The sequence below is a fragment of the Arachis hypogaea genome, chromosome 3 (genome assembly GCF_003086295.3).
Source record: "Arachis hypogaea cultivar Tifrunner chromosome 3, arahy.Tifrunner.gnm2.J5K5, whole genome shotgun sequence".
NCBI classification, from domain to species: domain Eukaryota; kingdom Viridiplantae; phylum Streptophyta; class Magnoliopsida; order Fabales; family Fabaceae; genus Arachis; species Arachis hypogaea.
In genome coordinates, this window is record NC_092038.1 from 129,504,988 (window position 1) to 129,523,028 (window position 18,041).

The 18,041-nt window shown below is 29.8% G+C and overlaps 2 protein-coding genes and 1 long non-coding RNA gene across 3 annotated transcripts; 2 read left to right on the forward strand and 1 right to left on the reverse strand.

Annotated features, from left to right (window-relative positions):
• Positions 1 to 1,093: 1,093 nt before the first annotated feature.
• On the forward strand, positions 1,094 to 3,737 carry LOC112791571 (protein NRT1/ PTR FAMILY 5.6). The gene is made up of 4 exons (XM_025834453.3): positions 1,094 to 1,456; positions 1,531 to 1,748; positions 1,926 to 2,470; positions 2,806 to 3,737. Exons 1-4 carry the CDS (start codon positions 1,309 to 1,311, stop codon positions 3,635 to 3,637), a joined length of 1,743 nt encoding a protein of 580 aa, XP_025690238.1. The 5' UTR covers positions 1,094 to 1,308; the 3' UTR covers positions 3,638 to 3,737.
• Positions 3,738 to 3,851: 114 nt separating this feature from the next.
• On the reverse strand, positions 3,852 to 6,966 carry LOC112791572 (protein DA1-related 2). Its single transcript, XM_025834454.3, has 12 exons — positions 6,627 to 6,966; positions 6,248 to 6,414; positions 6,084 to 6,171; positions 5,892 to 5,988; positions 5,649 to 5,784; positions 5,493 to 5,576; positions 5,292 to 5,411; positions 5,002 to 5,214; positions 4,839 to 4,901; positions 4,624 to 4,739; positions 4,487 to 4,545; positions 3,852 to 4,397 (listed from the first exon to the last, which is right to left on the reverse strand). The coding sequence occupies exons 1-12, from the start codon at positions 6,676 to 6,678 to the stop codon at positions 4,060 to 4,062; spliced, it is 1,533 nt and encodes a 510-aa protein (XP_025690239.1). The 5' UTR covers positions 6,679 to 6,966; the 3' UTR covers positions 3,852 to 4,059.
• A 6,811-nt stretch (positions 6,967 to 13,777) lies between these two features.
• Positions 13,778 to 15,346, forward strand: LOC112791574 (uncharacterized). The gene is made up of 2 exons (XR_003197241.2): positions 13,778 to 14,136; positions 15,116 to 15,346. It is a non-coding gene; the product is annotated as an uncharacterized lncRNA (long non-coding RNA).
• Positions 15,347 to 18,041: the final 2,695 nt, after the last annotated feature.

Here is an 18,041-nt window from a genome sequence, read left to right on the forward strand (position 1 = left end):
TAACCCTACTTCTAATATTATCAGGAAGCTAAGACAATACTGATTAGACAATTGTTATTAAAAAGGCCTTTAGATTATAGGTACTGTAGAAAAAAATAAATGAAAAGAAAACATCTATTCAAATATTATTTTTCTTTGCACTAATATATAATACTTGAAGGTAAAGTATTATTCTTTTAAATTTTGTGAAAGACTTGAGAACTGAGAGAGAATGTTATTTAATCGGTATAAATCAAATTTAAATAAACTACTTAAAAAGGGTACTAAATGAGTTAAATGTATCAATTATATAAATATCAGTGAAAATAATCTTAAATTATAATTTTTCATGTGATTATCATCACTTAATTAAACGATCACTTAAAAATTTTTGCTTTTGGAAATATACTACGTTCTAGATGTTCAATCCTATCATGAAGAGAAGGAAATATATTACTAAGTTTCGTATTACTTGGACTAAATTTTAAAATTAAATTAGATTTACTGAATTTATTTAAAATTTTTATTATTAAGTTTTCTTTTTTATTGTCAAGTTAATAGCCTTTCTTTATATGACTTTCTTTGTATTTGTTAGAAAGATAAGAGAGAATAATAGAAAAAAGATTTGTATGTATTTAAATGATGTGTAATGATCTAATCTATAAAAGTATTTTATAAATATTAAGAGAATCGAAATAATAAAAACTTAATATTTTATAATAAATATATAACTAAATATGCTAAATCTAATTAAATGCTAATTAATTTTAATCTATTTTAATGATACTACCTTTTAATTCAATAAAGTAGTCAAAAGAGGGAGATAAATATTTGAATACTTATATTAGGCATATATTAAAATTAGCTATTAAAATTAATTATCAGGATAAAATATATATTAAAAATAAATTAAATTATATATATTTTTATATATTAAATATATATTTATATATAAATACATAATAACTGATTTTATTAATAGCTAATTTTAATATACAAATAAAATTTTTGATATTAACATGTTGAACAAGAATAATGACAGTTAGACAAAATGAGATGGTAGCTAGTGACCACTTATAGTAGTTAATGCTACAATTAATTTTTTTCCGTGGTGTTAATTTGGTTGACAAGAAGTACACCTAATTATGCTGCTGTTTCTAATGCAGAAAATAGTGTTTTGACATTTCCACTTCACAACTATGAATTTAAATGCTACTAATGAATCCAACAACCACAGGATACATACATAAATCACCTTTTTATTTTTCTATTTAACATAGCATACTGGTGAGGCTCCTTTTACTCTTTCATTAGCAGATAGTAGTAGAAATGGAGCAAGAAATGGAAAAGAGAAAGATAGAAAAAGAAGAAGAAGAAGAAGAAGAGAAATGGGTGCTTGATGGATCTAAAGATTACAAAGGAAGAGTTCCTCTCCGAGCTTCCACTGGTGCATGGAAAGCTTCTCTCTTTGTGCTCAGTAAGATATATCAACCAAAAACTATGTCAAAAATTGTCTACTACTTTAACTAAGATGTTTCAATTTTGGTGCAGCAATTGAGTTTAGTGAAAGGATAAGCTTCTTTGGAATAGCCACTAATCTCATCTCCTACCTAACTAAAGTGATTCATGAAGATCTTAACACAGCAGCAAAGAATGTAAATTATTGGACAGGGACATCAACACTCATGCCTCTTATAGGTGGATTTGTTGCTGATGCCTACACTGGCCGTTTTCTTATGGTTCTGTTTTCTTCCTTTGTATACCTCATGGTAAATCTTTAAATTTCTTATCTATGTGCAAAGTATTTCAATTATAACCAAGTAACATTATGTTACTTTAGTCTACATTTGAATTCTGTCTCTGAGACAAACATAAATATTTTCTGTCACTGTTTATAGTCTTTTAATACATAGGATTTTTTTTTGTGTATACATGAAATGCAACAGGGTTTATGCTTGCTGACAATGTCTCAATTCATACCAAGTCTCAAGCCATGCAAAAGTAGCATATGTAGAAAGCCTAGGAAGGTTCATGAAGTGGTTTTCTTCCTTGCCTTGTATTGTATATCCCTAGGCACTGGTGGATACAAGCCATGCTTGGAGAGCTTTGGAGCCGATCAATTCGACGACGATAACAGGGAAGAGAGGAAGAAGAAGATGTCTTTCTTCAACTGGTGGAACTTTGCACTGTGCTTTGGATTGCTGCTTGGTGCAACTGTGATTGTCTATGTTCAAGATAATGTTGGTTGGGGAGCTGCAGGCCTTATACTCACTATTTTTATGGCTCTTACTGTGATTGCTTTTTATGTGGGGAAGCCATTTTACAGGTATAGGAGACCAGAAGGGAACCCTTTAACCCAAGTTTTGCAGGTCATAGTTGCAGCCATAAGGAAAAGGAACTTGACCAATCCTTCAAGTGCTTCTCTGTTGTATGAAGTTCCAAAGTCAGACAAGTCCCAAGGGAGGCTTCTAAGCCATACTAGCAGACTTAGGTATCACACTATCACGCTAGCATCTTATACTTACAATTGTTACAAAAAAGTTTAATCATCACTATTAGTAGACCAAGAATATGTCATGCCACCTATCATTGCGTGCCACTTAACATGACACGTCAACAAAATAGTGAAGGTTAACTAAATGACTAACAATTGGCTTATCAGAGATTAAGGATTAAATTGAATGTTTACTCTTGATTTGAATCAATAGAACATACATGTGTGCTAGTTTCTAAATGAATGTCAATTTTACAAAGAAGGACAGAGTTGAACCTATCAATGTTGATTGGACTTAAATTAATACTGAAATTCATTAATTCAATGAATAGGTTTCTTGACAAGGCTGCAATAATAGAAGACAAAAACATTGAGGAGAAAGAGAATCCATGGAGATTAGCAACAGTGACAAGAGTGGAAGAGACAAAGCTTCTTCTCAATGTTATCCCCATTTGGCTAACTTCAGTAACAGTTGGAATCTGTGTAGCACAAGGCTCAACACTCTTTGTGAAGCAAGCAGCTGCTATGAACCTAAACATAACCCACAGTTTCAAAATCCCTCCAGCTTCCATTGCCTCTTTCGCGGCTTTCGGCACCTTAGTAGCAGTCCCAATTTATGACAAGATCATTGTTCCGGTTCTGCGAAATGTCACTGGCAACGAAAGAGGGATCAGCATCCTTCGGAGGATTGGCATTGGCCTAACATTCACAGTCATAGTTATGGTTGTTGCAGCATTAGTTGAAGCAAAGAGACTAAGAGCTGCAGAGAAAAACACTACTAGTAGTGTTTTCTGGCTGATACCACAATACTTGTTACTTGGATTTGGAGATTCATTTTCCTTAGTTGGTTTGCAAGAGTATTTCTATGACCAAGTACCTGATTCAATGAGGAGTTTGGGAATGGCATTGTATCTTAGTGTAATTGGAATTGGAAGCTTTGTGAGCAGTTTTCTGATCATAATTGTGGACCATGTCACAGGAAAAGATGGTAAGGCTTGGATTGGGAAGGACATAAATTCAAGCCGTTTGGATAGGTTTTATTGGATGCTGGCAGTTATAAACGGTTTGAATTTGTGTGTGTTTCTGTTGTTGGCAAGAAGGTATACTTATAAGACTGTGCAGAGGAGAACATTGCAAAATGATGGAGTTGAGATCATTCCATGAGTCATGGAATGAGAGAACTACTCATTGTTAAGTGTACCAATTTCTAAGTTTATCAAGGATTGTGATCTAATAAATCTATTACACATACTTCTAGCTTTAATCTTATGATCTTGTCAAGTAAGCTTGCTTTTATAAATGTGAATGTGAGTTTGAATCTTCTCTACATATGCCAACATCACTAGTGGAATAAAGAAGATACATAAATCGAAACAAGGGAATGAAGCATGAATATTATTATCTGAATTTGGACTATAGTTATAGGAACACCCCCTCTGCCCCCCATGGGGCATGAAATAACAAGAGGGACTAACTGTCCAAACCAGCTTCTACATCAAACTTCAAACACTGCATTCCCACTCACTCATACAATACATCAACATGCATGTTCATGTTCATGTTCATGTTCATCCTCTCTTAACTTATTACAGTGGGAAGTGACCAGTCAAACGAATATGATCCAAGGTACAACGCAAACCATACTTATTAACTGCTTCAATTGCAGACCTAAACCCACCTCCATATGCTGGTGACGAATCATTGGCTATCTGGTTCATGAAAAACTCTCCTAACTTGTTCTCAACTTGAGACCTTGCTCCTTTCTTTGATGATGATGATGATGTGGAGTAGGAAGAAGATGAAGATGCTGATGATGTTGATGGCATGTATCTACTAGACCCTGGCATCACTTCTGACTCAAGCCACATGTATGATAGAACCTGACAAATACCTTCCTCTACTTCCGCATCAAGGTTCCGGTAACCTGTGATTGATGTCAAGGCAAGTCATGATTTTATCATATGAACATCACATCATGGAATAATGAGAATCAAGTAAGTTGAATAATGTTACCTTTAAGTCTCAACCAAGCATGCATCAACTCATGGGCTAGGATAGCACCTGTGAGTAACCTGTGTCAGGTGAATAGTGTCAACTCAACAACTGTTACAAGGTTGTCCAATATGTGTATGTATGATTTTGTTACTTACCTTGGAAGACCATAAAGAACAAGAATAGCTGTAACTTCACATTTTCTAGTCAGCTTTTGATGTTGAGTTCTCATTCCTATGAATCTATGCCCTCCCATTCTTGGCCATCTATGTACCTGAAAGTAATAGTAACAAAATCATGATTAGTAGAGATTGATAAACACATTCTAATAACATAAAACCATAAACAAGCAAGTGTTTCTAAACAATCATACACTGGTGACAGTTTGCTCTTCTGAGAGGCACAAACCCCTTGTTTCAGGCAAATGATGGAAACCCTGCAAGAAGATAAATGAAAATAGAGTAAGAGGACTTAAATTAATTCTATGATTGAGAAAAAAAGAAAAGAAAAGAGTGAATTCTGATAGTTAATTTTACATTCTTCTCCCCAACAATGGCTTCATTAAGTGCATCTCTACCCACAAGAAGCATAGGAACTTGCTGATCTATTCTCATGTTCATCCCTTCATAATAATCTCTGATGGCATGGTATAGAGGCTGGCATTCACCAGTATCCGTTATAGCAGATTCCATGCACTCAAAGCACAAAATCCGTCCATCGTCCAGTCTATAATACTTTTCGTTGCGCGACTTTGAGAAGGAAAACAAAGGATCAGAGAAAGGAAACAAGTTGGAAAAGTTGTTGCAATCAAGAGTGAAGTGAGTACCTCTAATCTTTCACAACTACAACAGCGAGCTGTATTATCATACTCATGTGATGGACAATACTTTTGGTACCAATAAGGATGGCACCTATACTCAATCAAACCAGCTGCATTTATTGGAATCTGAGAGTGAAATATATCAGAACAAGTGCATATATATACAATGAGTAGAATGTAAAATCATTCCAGATGAATTAGTCTTACATATTGATGGCAAACTTCACACTTAGGATGTGTTAACTCTTTAAAACAAGACTTGTGATATGGACGGCTCCCTGACAAAGAAAACTTAAAAAGAAAAAAAGAACAAGATAAGCATATATATGTATATGCAAATCCATCCTAAAAGGATGAACTTACCTCACGTTCAGTAATAGGGTGGCGACAAGAGTGACAACGGAAGCAATCTGGATGAAAATAAGTATCCATCCATCCCAAACAATTTCCATATAGTATCTCCTGATTGCACCCTCCACATATTCTTACATTTGCCAAACTGCATGCACATTCATTGAAAACATATGCAATCACATTTTCTGATATATACACACTTGATTATTCATCTTTGAAAGCAGATATGGAGATGGTAATGCAAGATTAGACCTATATCCTCTGGGATATAAAGGTGCAGGTGTATATGGAGGATGAAGGGCCTTTGAGTAATCATCAATATCATCACTGCCTGTGTGCCATCTATAACCTTGTTGAGCAAGTGGGGGGAAAAGGGGCTTTAGAATTTGATCAATTTGACAATAAGAAACTTGATTGAAAACAATAGCAGTACCTAGTACCTACCATTTGGTCTCTTGAAATTTTCACCTAAAGAAAGTGCAATTGCTCGGTTCAAATCCTCTTCATCCTTCCGGGATCTAGCACGGTCATCCTAATCAAGAACAACAATGTCATCAAGTACATAAATGAATGTTTTCGTATGGTAACAAAGAAATGGTGGTGTTTACCAATGATCTAGAAGGTGCTCGCCAAACCATGTTTTCCTCTGCAGGCTGCTGTAGATGACGACCACTACTATCACTCCTTCCTCTACTTGATGATCCAATTTTGAAAATCTTACCAAACCATTTCATAAACCCAGACTTTCTCTCTGAATATGAAGAAACAAAATCCCCTGCTTCCCACCAAATCATACAACACCAGTTAATTCTAATAACATCAATAAGTATACTATATTTACATGCTTTAACAAATCAAATTCGCATATCCATTTAGCAAAACCAATCAACAAATGGAAAAAAAGGACTTAAAGTTGAAAAAGTAGCTGGTGGGGTTATTAAAAACTTTCCAAAATGAACATCCATGAGCATGAAAGTGTAAGAGTACCATATATGCAAGGGTGTGAAAGATGGTTGATATCTGAAGAAGGAGAAGCCATAAGGATGAAGGGAAGGTTATTATGTATGTTAGAGGCGTGAAGAAGGATGCAAAAGGAAGCAGGGAAGGAGGATGACAATGATAGAGAGAGAGAGAGATGGTTAATAGTGGGGAAAAGAGGGTGAGAGAAACAAGAGAGGAATCTCAGGAGGAGGGGAAGTGGCACAGGGCAGAAGAGATTCTTGGCTTGTAAAGTAAATGAACAAAGAAAGAATGGCAGAAAGATAGCTTCTTTTTCCTCATCGAACCAGAATATTAACTTACGCTGGATTGCACACAATCAAACTCTAACGGGTAATAAATATCATCCTACCTTTATTTCAGAAAAAATCATCTTCTATCGAGTGATCAACTCACTCGTCCGTTTAAACAAGCAGCAGACTTTTAAATAAGATTTTGATCTGTCATTAATTAGTTCTTAACCTGAAAAATATCGTAGATAACTAAAAAAATATATCTACAAGTATGAAAAAAAAATGAGTGGTACAAATATATTTTAATGGAATATAAAAAAAAAGTAACGTGTTTAGAGGGATAGAGTGATCCATGATATGCTTGAAGGTTTGAATTTGGAAACATTCCTTTTATATTTTGGCGGTAAAAGGAAGTTGGGTGAAGTCAACTGTGTAGTGTAGGGACTAGGGAGGGAAGGGTCGTTTTCTAAGCTTATAGGTAGCTAGCTGCGGAATTATTCATCTTTTGTGTTAATCTACTAAGCATAGATATTATTATATATCAAAAAAATCAGAATTTATTGTTTTTAATCGTCGATTAATTATTAATATTTAAAATTATAAAATTAAATATATTTTTAAATTATTAGACTAAAAAAACTAAACTGAAATTTTTAAATTAATGATTAAAAATAATAAATTCTAACATTTTTTTATATATTATTCGTCCTTCACAAGAAAAAAGAGTCATCATGAAGCCATGGATTCTGTTCAACTCAGTCCTGAGTTGGAATGGAACTCAATTCAATCAATAGGTCTCTTTAGTGGTTTGATGACTTTCTTCTGCTTTCATACGTAGAATTGATTCCATGTCAACCTCCCTTTGTTCAAATTCATTTTCAAACAAAACTAGCCAATTAACCACTTAATATTTATTTATGAGTAATATTAAGTAACTAATTTTTTCTGTTAATATGAGTTAATTTTTTTTTAATTATTGTGCTTATTTTAAATTATAAACTTAAATATTAAAGTTGACTAATTAAAAATTAGTTAGTTATACTTTATTTATTTATTTATTATATTTTTTTCTTTTATAATAATAACAATTCAAATCTTTAATCTTTGTTTATTTTTTATTTAGTTAGTTAATTCTTGCAACAACAAAAATTGGTTTCCAATTAAAAATTACACTTGAATATATATTTATGTCTATTTAATCATTCTTTTTTTTTTCCAAATATTAACTTGTATATTGTTTACTAAACACAACTACCATGGCTTTTAAAAAATAATGTCTATCAGAGAAGCTCTAAAATTGAAAAAAAAAATACCATCACATATAACTCCCTAATTCTTAAAAGTAGAAACATAAACACAACAATATTATTTTAATTTATTAGACATAAAATATTATCTTATACTTTTGAAAAAATACAAACATCCCTAATAAAGCAATACCCTTAAACCCAACCTAGCCCAATTATTACTCTCTTGCGTCACATCAAACAAAAATATAGCTACTTAATTTATGCTTCTTCATAATAATAAGTCAATGAAACATGATCACGATGAGACTAAAGCATATATTAGTAGTCCTACGTATTAAGTATGAACTAGTGTATACTTAATAATAATTAAGTAAATCAATTATTTTCTTATAGAACAAATTGAGAACAATGGTTATTGTTGGACTTTGATGTATGTCTATTTATGGTAATAATAACGCTTGACAACTTCCATGTCTTTTCCATATTCCATTCCTACTGCGTTGCGAATATAAATCGCTATCCTTTTTTATTCCTTATAACAAAACAAACCCTTTTTCTTCTATTTTATATCTTCTATTTGACATGACAATCAAGCAACCAAAAAAGAAAAAAGAAAAGTTCCCTTCATCATTCTTAACTCATACACACATGAAATAATGGTCAACTAATCAACACGAATTTACGTAAGTAATATATTATTGATTATGTTACTATATACTAAAATCAGGTGCTAAAATTAATTATTAATATAAAATATATATTAAAATATAAATACATATTAAAAATAAATTAAATCACATATGTATTTATACACAAATATATTTATGCAGGTCCTCATGCATATTAATGGAGCACTTGTCCCAGTCTCATTTCATATTTTTAAATTAATTAATATATATAATATGTTTCCATTTTAAATTTTAAATGATCTCACTATAAATAAACTAAACCCAATTATTAAAAGTCCAAGCTGATTTTATTTTTCTATCATTTTGACTATTAATTAATCTAATTAAATTTAGTTTTATTCTATCACCAAATTTTAGCCATCACTCATTTATTCTCTTAAATTCTTTTCTTAGTTTCATATTTTCAACTTTCTTTTTCTTCCTTGTCTCGTGGTTATCTTCTCTTCATTCAAAAGGTAAATTTTAAATCTCTATTTTGTTTTATATAGTTCTCTATGACTCTATGTGTCTTTCAATTTCATTGTTTCTCTTTTTGATATTTTCAACTGCAAATTTTAATTCAAACAATTATAATTTAGGTATTAATCTATTTTTTTATTCTCTTCATAAATTTATATATTTTATTTTATTATCAATTTAGTGATCTTATTTATTTGTTTATCTTTCGTTCTATTCTATATTTCTATTATATATAATTATGTTGCATATAAATTTTTAAAGTGAATTCACCAATTTACTAATTTAGAATATATATTTTTTATTTTTAGAATAGTAATAAAAAATATTTTAAAAGAAAGCCTCCACTAGAATCTGAAGTCACTCCATTAGTCTCTTTTAATAAAAAGAAGTTCTTAGAATTTAATGTAAAAAGTCTGGTAGCTTATCCTGGACAACAACCTAAAATAAAGAGTCCACTTCGTAATTGAATAGGAGATGAGTGGTTGAATGATTATTTAGTTACATATATAAAAAGAAAGACATTCAATCAAGTTGATAATGAAACAATTATTCAATATTTTCAAAATATGAAAACAAAAAGAGAAGTATCTTCAAGATTTGAAACGAAAAAAATAGCGATTAATATAATTTTTTATTTTTTTATTTGAATAATTAATGTGCACTTTTATATTTTTAATTTAAATTAATATATATTTTAATAGTAATGTATATTATCCATCACTGAATTTATGACTAATTTTAGTGTACGAAATAACATTTTTAATATATCACCTCATGGAAGCTAACAGATAGAAAAAAAGAAGTGGGAATTGTAGATAACATGATGAAGCTAAGGGATGAATGGTGTAAATAAATTGCGGTTACTAATGTAATAGTGTGATCTAACATAAGCTCAAAAAGCCTAGAAGCATAATTTTCCCTTTTTGGAAGCGATAATGTAACAGCAAATTATATTAATAAAAAAATAATAAAATATATTTTTTCTCTCAAAAACTTAAAAAAGTTTTAAAAATACTCATAATATTTTATTTCTCAATTTTATTATAAAGATTTTTTATTTGCATCAAATATACTCTTAATAACTAAGTTTTTAACAAATTTAAAACTAAACCAACAATAATGCATGACAATTATTTTTATTTATTTGTATTAAAAGTTGTTCTTATAAATTGTTATTAAATTGATCTTAAATTTTTTGAAAAATTAGCCGCTATGATTATATTTGATACAAATCGAATTGTGGGATAAAATTAAAACAACATAAATTTTTAAAATATTTTTAAAATTTTTGTTAAATTTTAAAAATAAAAAATATATTTTATCCTAAAAAAATATTCTTGTAAGCGATGACAGAAGAAGAAAATGATGTGATTCCTAAATTTGGACGGCCAAGAAATGCATCATATTTATTTTGTGATGGCTTGGCTGCTATTCTAATTCAAATTCTTACAATGCAAGTTGGTGAAGTCACATAAACTTTATTTGAAATAGTACATTATTATTTCTTCCAAGGAACAAATGCTGATCGATGAGAGGGGGAGAAAAATGATACTAATTCTTAATTATGTTACTCAGATCTAGCTTTATTCCAAAGTTTCGGAAAAGAATCTTTCTGAAAATTAGGGTTGTACATTAACCATCTATTAATTTATTAAACTAAATTACTTTGGCTTTACATATGTTTAAAGGTTTAATTTGCACCAAGTAAAAGGAAGCAATATCAATAAAAATAATAAAAAGAAAAAAAAGAAAAGGGCTTTCTGTGGTTCTCAATTCTCACCAATTACAAAGACAGGATCTTCATTGTAAATCAGTCAGTGGTAAAAGTGGGTGGGGCACTGAAAGCTAGGGACTTTCAATTTAAAAAAAAAAGAAAAAAGAAAAGAGAGAAGCATTTTAGTTAGAACTTAGAAGCATGCTCCTCTACCTTTTATGAACATGGCTTTCTTTTCAGTTACCAAATTATACCATAGGCGCTTCTAGAGATCCCATTTACCAAAACAACTAGTTGTAGCCTTTATTATTGTAAGGTATTTTTGTTACATTAGTGTTTGAAAAAGTAATTGAGACTGAAAAATAAAGACTTTTGGATATAGAAAAAAAAATGGAAGAAAAGAAATTAAAAAAAATGAGAATAAAAAAAATAGAAGGAAAAGTAAAATTATTTGTTTGTTGTTTAAGAGAAAATAGATGAGAAAAAATAAAGAATTTTTTTATTTGGATGAAAAAAAAAGTGAAAAGAAAGAAAATTATAATAGTATAAAATTACATTAATATTCTTATCTATATTATATATAAATTATAATTTATTAATGATAAGGGATACATGTGTAATTTTATTCATATTGTCACATTTTTTTTCATTTTCTTTTCATTTGTGGGGAGAAAATAATTTAGTGAACTCCATACTATTTTTTTTTTTTATTTCTATTTTCTCTTCTCGTCCAAACAACAAAAAATTTATTTTTTCATTCATTTTCTCTCTTTTCATTTTCTTTTTCTTCAAATTCCCTCAATCCAAACCATATGTTAAGAGACAAATATTAAATTAAATTTTTATATTATATTTGAAACTAATCAAGAGGAGAGCTTCATGCAACAAAAGTGGGGTAAGGCCCAAACTTTAATTTTTTTTTAAATTATATAAAAAATTTAGTTTAGTTTTTTTAATTTTATTTTATTTTTATTATAAAATTAATTTTTTGCTCCTTCCTAATAAAATTTAGCCTAATTCTGCGCATGACACCAATTATATATGCAGCCATAAAGTTGGAACCAATTATATTGAGAAATTAAATTAATTAGTTTAAATTGTATTTTAATTGATCTATTGGAAAAAGAAAATATATTCATCAGTACGAAGTACTATAAGAATAATGCTTATTAACAGTAAAAGATTTATATAAAAAAGCACACGAATTTGTTGTAGGAGATGTTACAGTAACTGATTTGTTCCACACCATTCATTATTAGTCATCAAGAATTTTTTTTAAGAAAAATGAAAAACGACAAGAGAATTCGTCAAAGCATATATCCGTACTAAGACTTTAATAATATCTAGTAGCAGTAATAGTGCTCAGATCACATAAATAAGTTATTTTGCTTCCTAAAAATGATTATTAATTGATTGATAGAAAATCCATATGATTCTTAGAGTACGTAGCTCTTTTTCAAAGTGCATGCTTTTTCAACAATATATGCAATGCATGTATATATACATAGTAAAAAATCATGAGACTGCTCTTAGCATTTTTCTGAACCCATTGTTTTATTTTCCATGATGAAGATATAAAGCGGATTGCTGTCTTCTATATATATGTATATATATTGGAAGTTGATATCAATACAGCTTTCTTTTTCAATATATATATATATATATATATATATATATATATATATATATATATATATATATATATATATACCTAATAAATTTAAGTATATGTTCTAAAAGTTTTGAAACATTAGAAGTTAATTAGAGAAATCTGCCTTGGCAGCCTTAAGCTTTTACCTTTATATATATAATTAATGGAAACAAGGAAATAAAGAAGAAAAGTTATCTTCCTCAAATATGTATATATTATCTAATAATCCGTTTATTAGCTTTAAAGTTTCTTTGTAAGAAAAGCATATATAACATCCTACCGGATCACATGTTAATATTGAGCACCTTGAACACACTTCTATTTAAAAACCACGTTAGCATCTTGAAACTTGTGCATAAGCTAAGGTAGTTTTCATACTATGGTAGGGTGGGAAATGACATAAAAGTTGGATCAGCTACAATATTTTCTTTTCCTATGCTTGTTTTTGGTCGAGCTTTTCTTGTGCTTTAACAATCCACCCATTAATCATAAAGTAAAGTCGTACCAAAATGGGCCAAAAGGCCCAAAGGTAGGTCAAAGAAGATATTTATTGACAAATGGTGAGTTTGTATCTAGATCAGTTCTGTGAAAGTGAAGATTAGCCGTTGTGTTTTGTTTTACTTTGGGCCTAGGCCCTTTAATTTACCAAAAACATGAAGATTAGCCTAAGAAATTAAACTTGAGCTAGCTCAATTGCTTACAGCAAGGTTCTGAAAACCGGACCGAACTGGCCGGTTCGATCGGTTTAATTACGAACCGATAATATAAACAGTTCGATCCTCTTTTAATAACCGTCTGATAGAAAATCGTTTAAAAACTGACGAACCGGTCAAAAACTGGTCGGTTGGTCTGGACCGGTGACCGGCCGGTTCGAATAAAACGACACTGTTTTGTAGTTTTGTTTATTTGTTTTAAGAAATAAAAAAAGAAAGGATCTCGCTAGGGAGATAACGGACTATTTGTACAATGTGTACAATGGCTATTGAGTTATAAAATGAATATCTCCTATACTATTTAGAATAACCATCCGAATACAATGGATAATAAACATCTTCTCGAAAAATTAATTTAATTTTTGGATTCACCAAGAATCGAACTCTTGACCTTTCAAATCTAGCGCTTTAATACCATGTCATGATACCACTCATGGAAAAATGTAACACTAATGATTATATCTCTAATACTCCATAAAGAAAAGCCAAAACCATGCGTGAACAATACACCCCCTCTTCCCCAAATCATTCGTTTACTCCCTGGAGACCTCTGAAGCAAAGCAAAACCCTAGCCCTTCGTTGCCGCCATCGTGCCCGAGGTCCTCAGCGCCGCTGCCGTTCCCAGGTCCTCAGCGTCGCCGCTTCTTCCTCTTCCCCGTGTCCGGAACTCAGGTAGCTCGTCACGTCGTCTTCATCTTCGCTGGCTTCTCTGTTCGTGGCTTGGAGCAGCTCGCCGTCATCTCGCCTATCGCCTCGTCTCGCCGATTGCCGTCCCTTCCTCCATCGAAGGTTAGTGGCTTCGCCTTCGCTTCTTCCTTTTAATTTCTGAATGTTCGGTCTTCGTCTTCGTCTGAAGTTCTGAAATTGTTGTTCAATTTTTGTTCCATTTTTCTTGTAATGTTCTGTAATTGCCTGTTGGTGATGGCTGTAAATTTTTTTTTTTCAAATTTACTGATGGCTCGATGGTTCTGTTCGTCTATTTTAGTGTTTTACTGTTTTGTAATTGTTGGATAGTGATGGCTCTGAAATTTTTGTTCAAATTTACTGATGGCTCTGTTTTGTAATTACTAGTTACTGATGGCTCTTAATTATTTTGTTCAAATTCACTGATTACTTTGTTTTGTAATTGTTGGTTTTGCTGGGTGAAGGTTTAGTGTTTTGGAATGTTTTATAATGTGCTAATGTTTGTAATTGCTGGATTTGTTTGTAATTGCTGGGTGAAGGTTTAGTGTTTTGTGATTATTGCATTGGTTAATGTTTTGGTTTGTTTTATAATTGTTGTTAGCTGGTTGCTTGTTGCTGGCTCTGTTTTGTAATTTTGCTCTGGTTACTGGTCTGTTTCATAATGTACCAATGTTAGTGTAATTGTTGTTTTCTAATTGTTGTTAGCTGGTTGCTTGTTGCTGGCTCTGTTTTGTAATTTTGCTCTGGTTACTTGATTAAGTTAGTTTGTGTTTGAAATAATAACCTGTAATACAAAAATTTATGACATAGCTCTTGAAAATGGTTTTTTCCCCAAAAATCTCTTAGGGTGTTCAAACTAAGCTAGTGTATATATGATTGTAGATGATCTCATAATAACTGTTGAATCAATTTAATCATAGTCTCAGTGAAACCACTACTGAAGACCCTGCTTATGCTGTGTTGACTTTTAGTTTAAAGGAGATGGTAATTCATTGGTAGGGTTTGTCCATTTTGGCCTTAAGCTTAATTTGGTGCTGAAGTGATGGCTTTCTTTGTGTTTGTTGTCTCCTTCGATTTATTGCAGGTATCAATGGATAAAATGAAATGAAAAACCTGCTCCATGGGAAATTACTCCAATAATTGTATCTAATCATGTATCTTGTATTGAACCTATTTTCTACTTTTATGAATTATTTTCCACTATTGTGGCATCTGAGTCTCATGACTCCATACCTTGTATTGAACCTATAAGCAAAATTTCAATGTGCTGACTGCAATCATTTTGTGTCAATACTAAGATGCTTATGGTGTTAAATGTTTGATAATTTTAATAGTGCCCTTTACTCTCAACATGAACAATTATGAATGTAAATGGGAACTATGCCAAAATCAAATTACAATATTTCTCGCTTGGGCCAATTAGTGATTACTATTCTATATTGGGAAGTTTGTGTTGTAGAGTGTTGACTTGTTTGAAAGTTCACTTTATTTTTCCGATTCAATTCAGGAATTCAGCTGGTAATGTAGCAACAGTGGCTGCTAGTGTTCCACAGCATCAGATCCCTTTACATTCCATTGTTACTAATCTTATTTTAAGATTTATATTAGACTATAATTATATTTTAGGATGTTTATAATTTATTTATTATTCTATTCTAAAACAGTTTTTCTGGTTGAACCATCGGTTGGACCGGTTGGACCAATAAATCAGTAAACCAGTGACTAGAGCGGTTTGATGACCGGTCCGGTTCTCAGAACCTTGGCTTACAGTAAAGATTTTTTATTAAAAATTCGTTATTGAAAATATTGTTAAAACATATATTAAATACGAAGAATTTCAAATATTCCTTAAACATCAATCTTCTAATAATTTTAGTGGTTGATTTTAATTATAAAATAGGGTAATTTACCTAATTAAATAAATTGTGTGAATAGTTTACCTGTATACACAAAATAAAAATTTGTTATGTGCATGTGCAATTTCATTTTTATATAAACCGTGTGAGCTAACCACGGTTTCTAGTTTTAACGTAAACCGTTAGAGGCTAGGAGGATTTATGGTTGGAAGAGATTGGGTATAATCCGTGGCTACCTACCACGAATTAAGAAGAAAAAAACTTAGGCATAAACCGTGGTTGCTTCCCACGGTTTATGAAGAGGAGGCCTTGAACGTAAATCATTATTCCAACTCTCATTTTTGTTTATCACTTTAATCCATAACTGTCATTGTGTTAACTTTTGAGTTATTGAAAATTTGCTAAAGGAATTTTTTTTTCTTATTTGATTTAGATATCTAGATGTATATCTATTATATAGATCCTTATTATTTTTCAGACTTACTTGTTAAGTCATATTTTATTGCTTTTAGACTTTAAGATATCAAAAATTCAGATTTTTTGTTAATCAAATTATAAAATTTGCCAACAATTATAAAAAAATAATATCAAATATTTTATATCTTCTTAAAATAGTAATATTATATGGACACTACTATTTTAGCTACTGTTAACATATACAATTGAATATAAAAATATTATATTATTGTTGAATATCTTTCCTATTCTTAACACTTATTTGTAATAATTTTTAATATTTCTCTAGATCTAATATGTCAACTTCTATATCTCTAACTAATAAAATTATTAAGATTTTCTTAAAATTTTATTTAATTTCAAAACAAAATTGTAATTTTTTATTTTTTATTTTTTTCTAATATTTATAGGAAATTAATTTTTATGTTTTTTAAATTATAAATTTGAGATAAAAAAATAAAAATTTTAATAAATAATAAATTATTAATAAATAAAAAAAATAAAAATTTTATAAGTTATTTATTTTTTAATATATAGAATAATAAAATTTTAAGATAATTTAAGTATGATATTAAAATTATTATGTTGTTATTATATGTAATAATTAAGATTAAAATTTATAAATATTTATAAATTTATTTATTTTTTTAATCTTATTTAATTTGAAACAGATATAAAAATTTAAATTTAAAGAACTATTTTTTTGCATAATTTTAATTGCTAATTTTTTTAATTTTATATTTAATATGTTAAATCATATTTTGTTCTATTATTTTAAAAAAAAATTATTTTCATTTTTATTATTTTTTTACTATTCTCCATACACATATTTATCATTATTTTTTTTAATTAAGTAAAATAAAGATAAGTAGAGAGTATTATATGTACTCCATAAAACAGGAAAAAAGACAACATAAGTAGAAGTTATGTGTAAAATAAAAAAATAACTGTACAAAAAACAAAAAAAACTAATAATTACATTTTTGACCAAATTTTAAAATGACAATTATATTAAACACTATTTATCAATAAGATTGAGATGGAAAAATGGAAATTGGATACCAAACTCTCCTATTCACTTTATATATTGTTATAGATTGTTATTGTTAGTAGAATTATTCCTGTTGGTACTGTTGTTATTTCTATTGTGACAATAATCTCTTCACCAGCTTGAATCTCACTCACATATATATAGAATTTCTCTTCTCTTGCAGCTAACAAAGGTTTATGCCTACTCAAACTCCTTCATAAATCGTTGATGCTTACTATATTTTATGTGCATTTGCCTCCCTTAGTAAACTGTGGTAGCTTGCCACGGTTTATGATATATTCCATTCACGAGTAAACCGTACCTAGTAGCCACGATTTATGTATTAAATTGAAACCGTAGTTGGCTCCCACGGTTACATAAATATAAAAATGCACATACACGTAAGAAGTTTCTGTTTTGTGTATATAGATAAAAGATTCACTCAATTTATTTAATTAGGTTGATTGTCCTATAAAATATATAATATATTAATTAAAAATTAACGATTAAAATTACTAAAATATTAGTGTTTTAGAAATATTTAAAATTTTTTATATTAAATAAACCTAAAAAACATGCAAGAAAATTATATTTCACTAGACCACTTGTAGAATTTAGCTATACACTTGTTAAAGTATTAAATATAGAAAGTTTGTGTTAGAAAGACT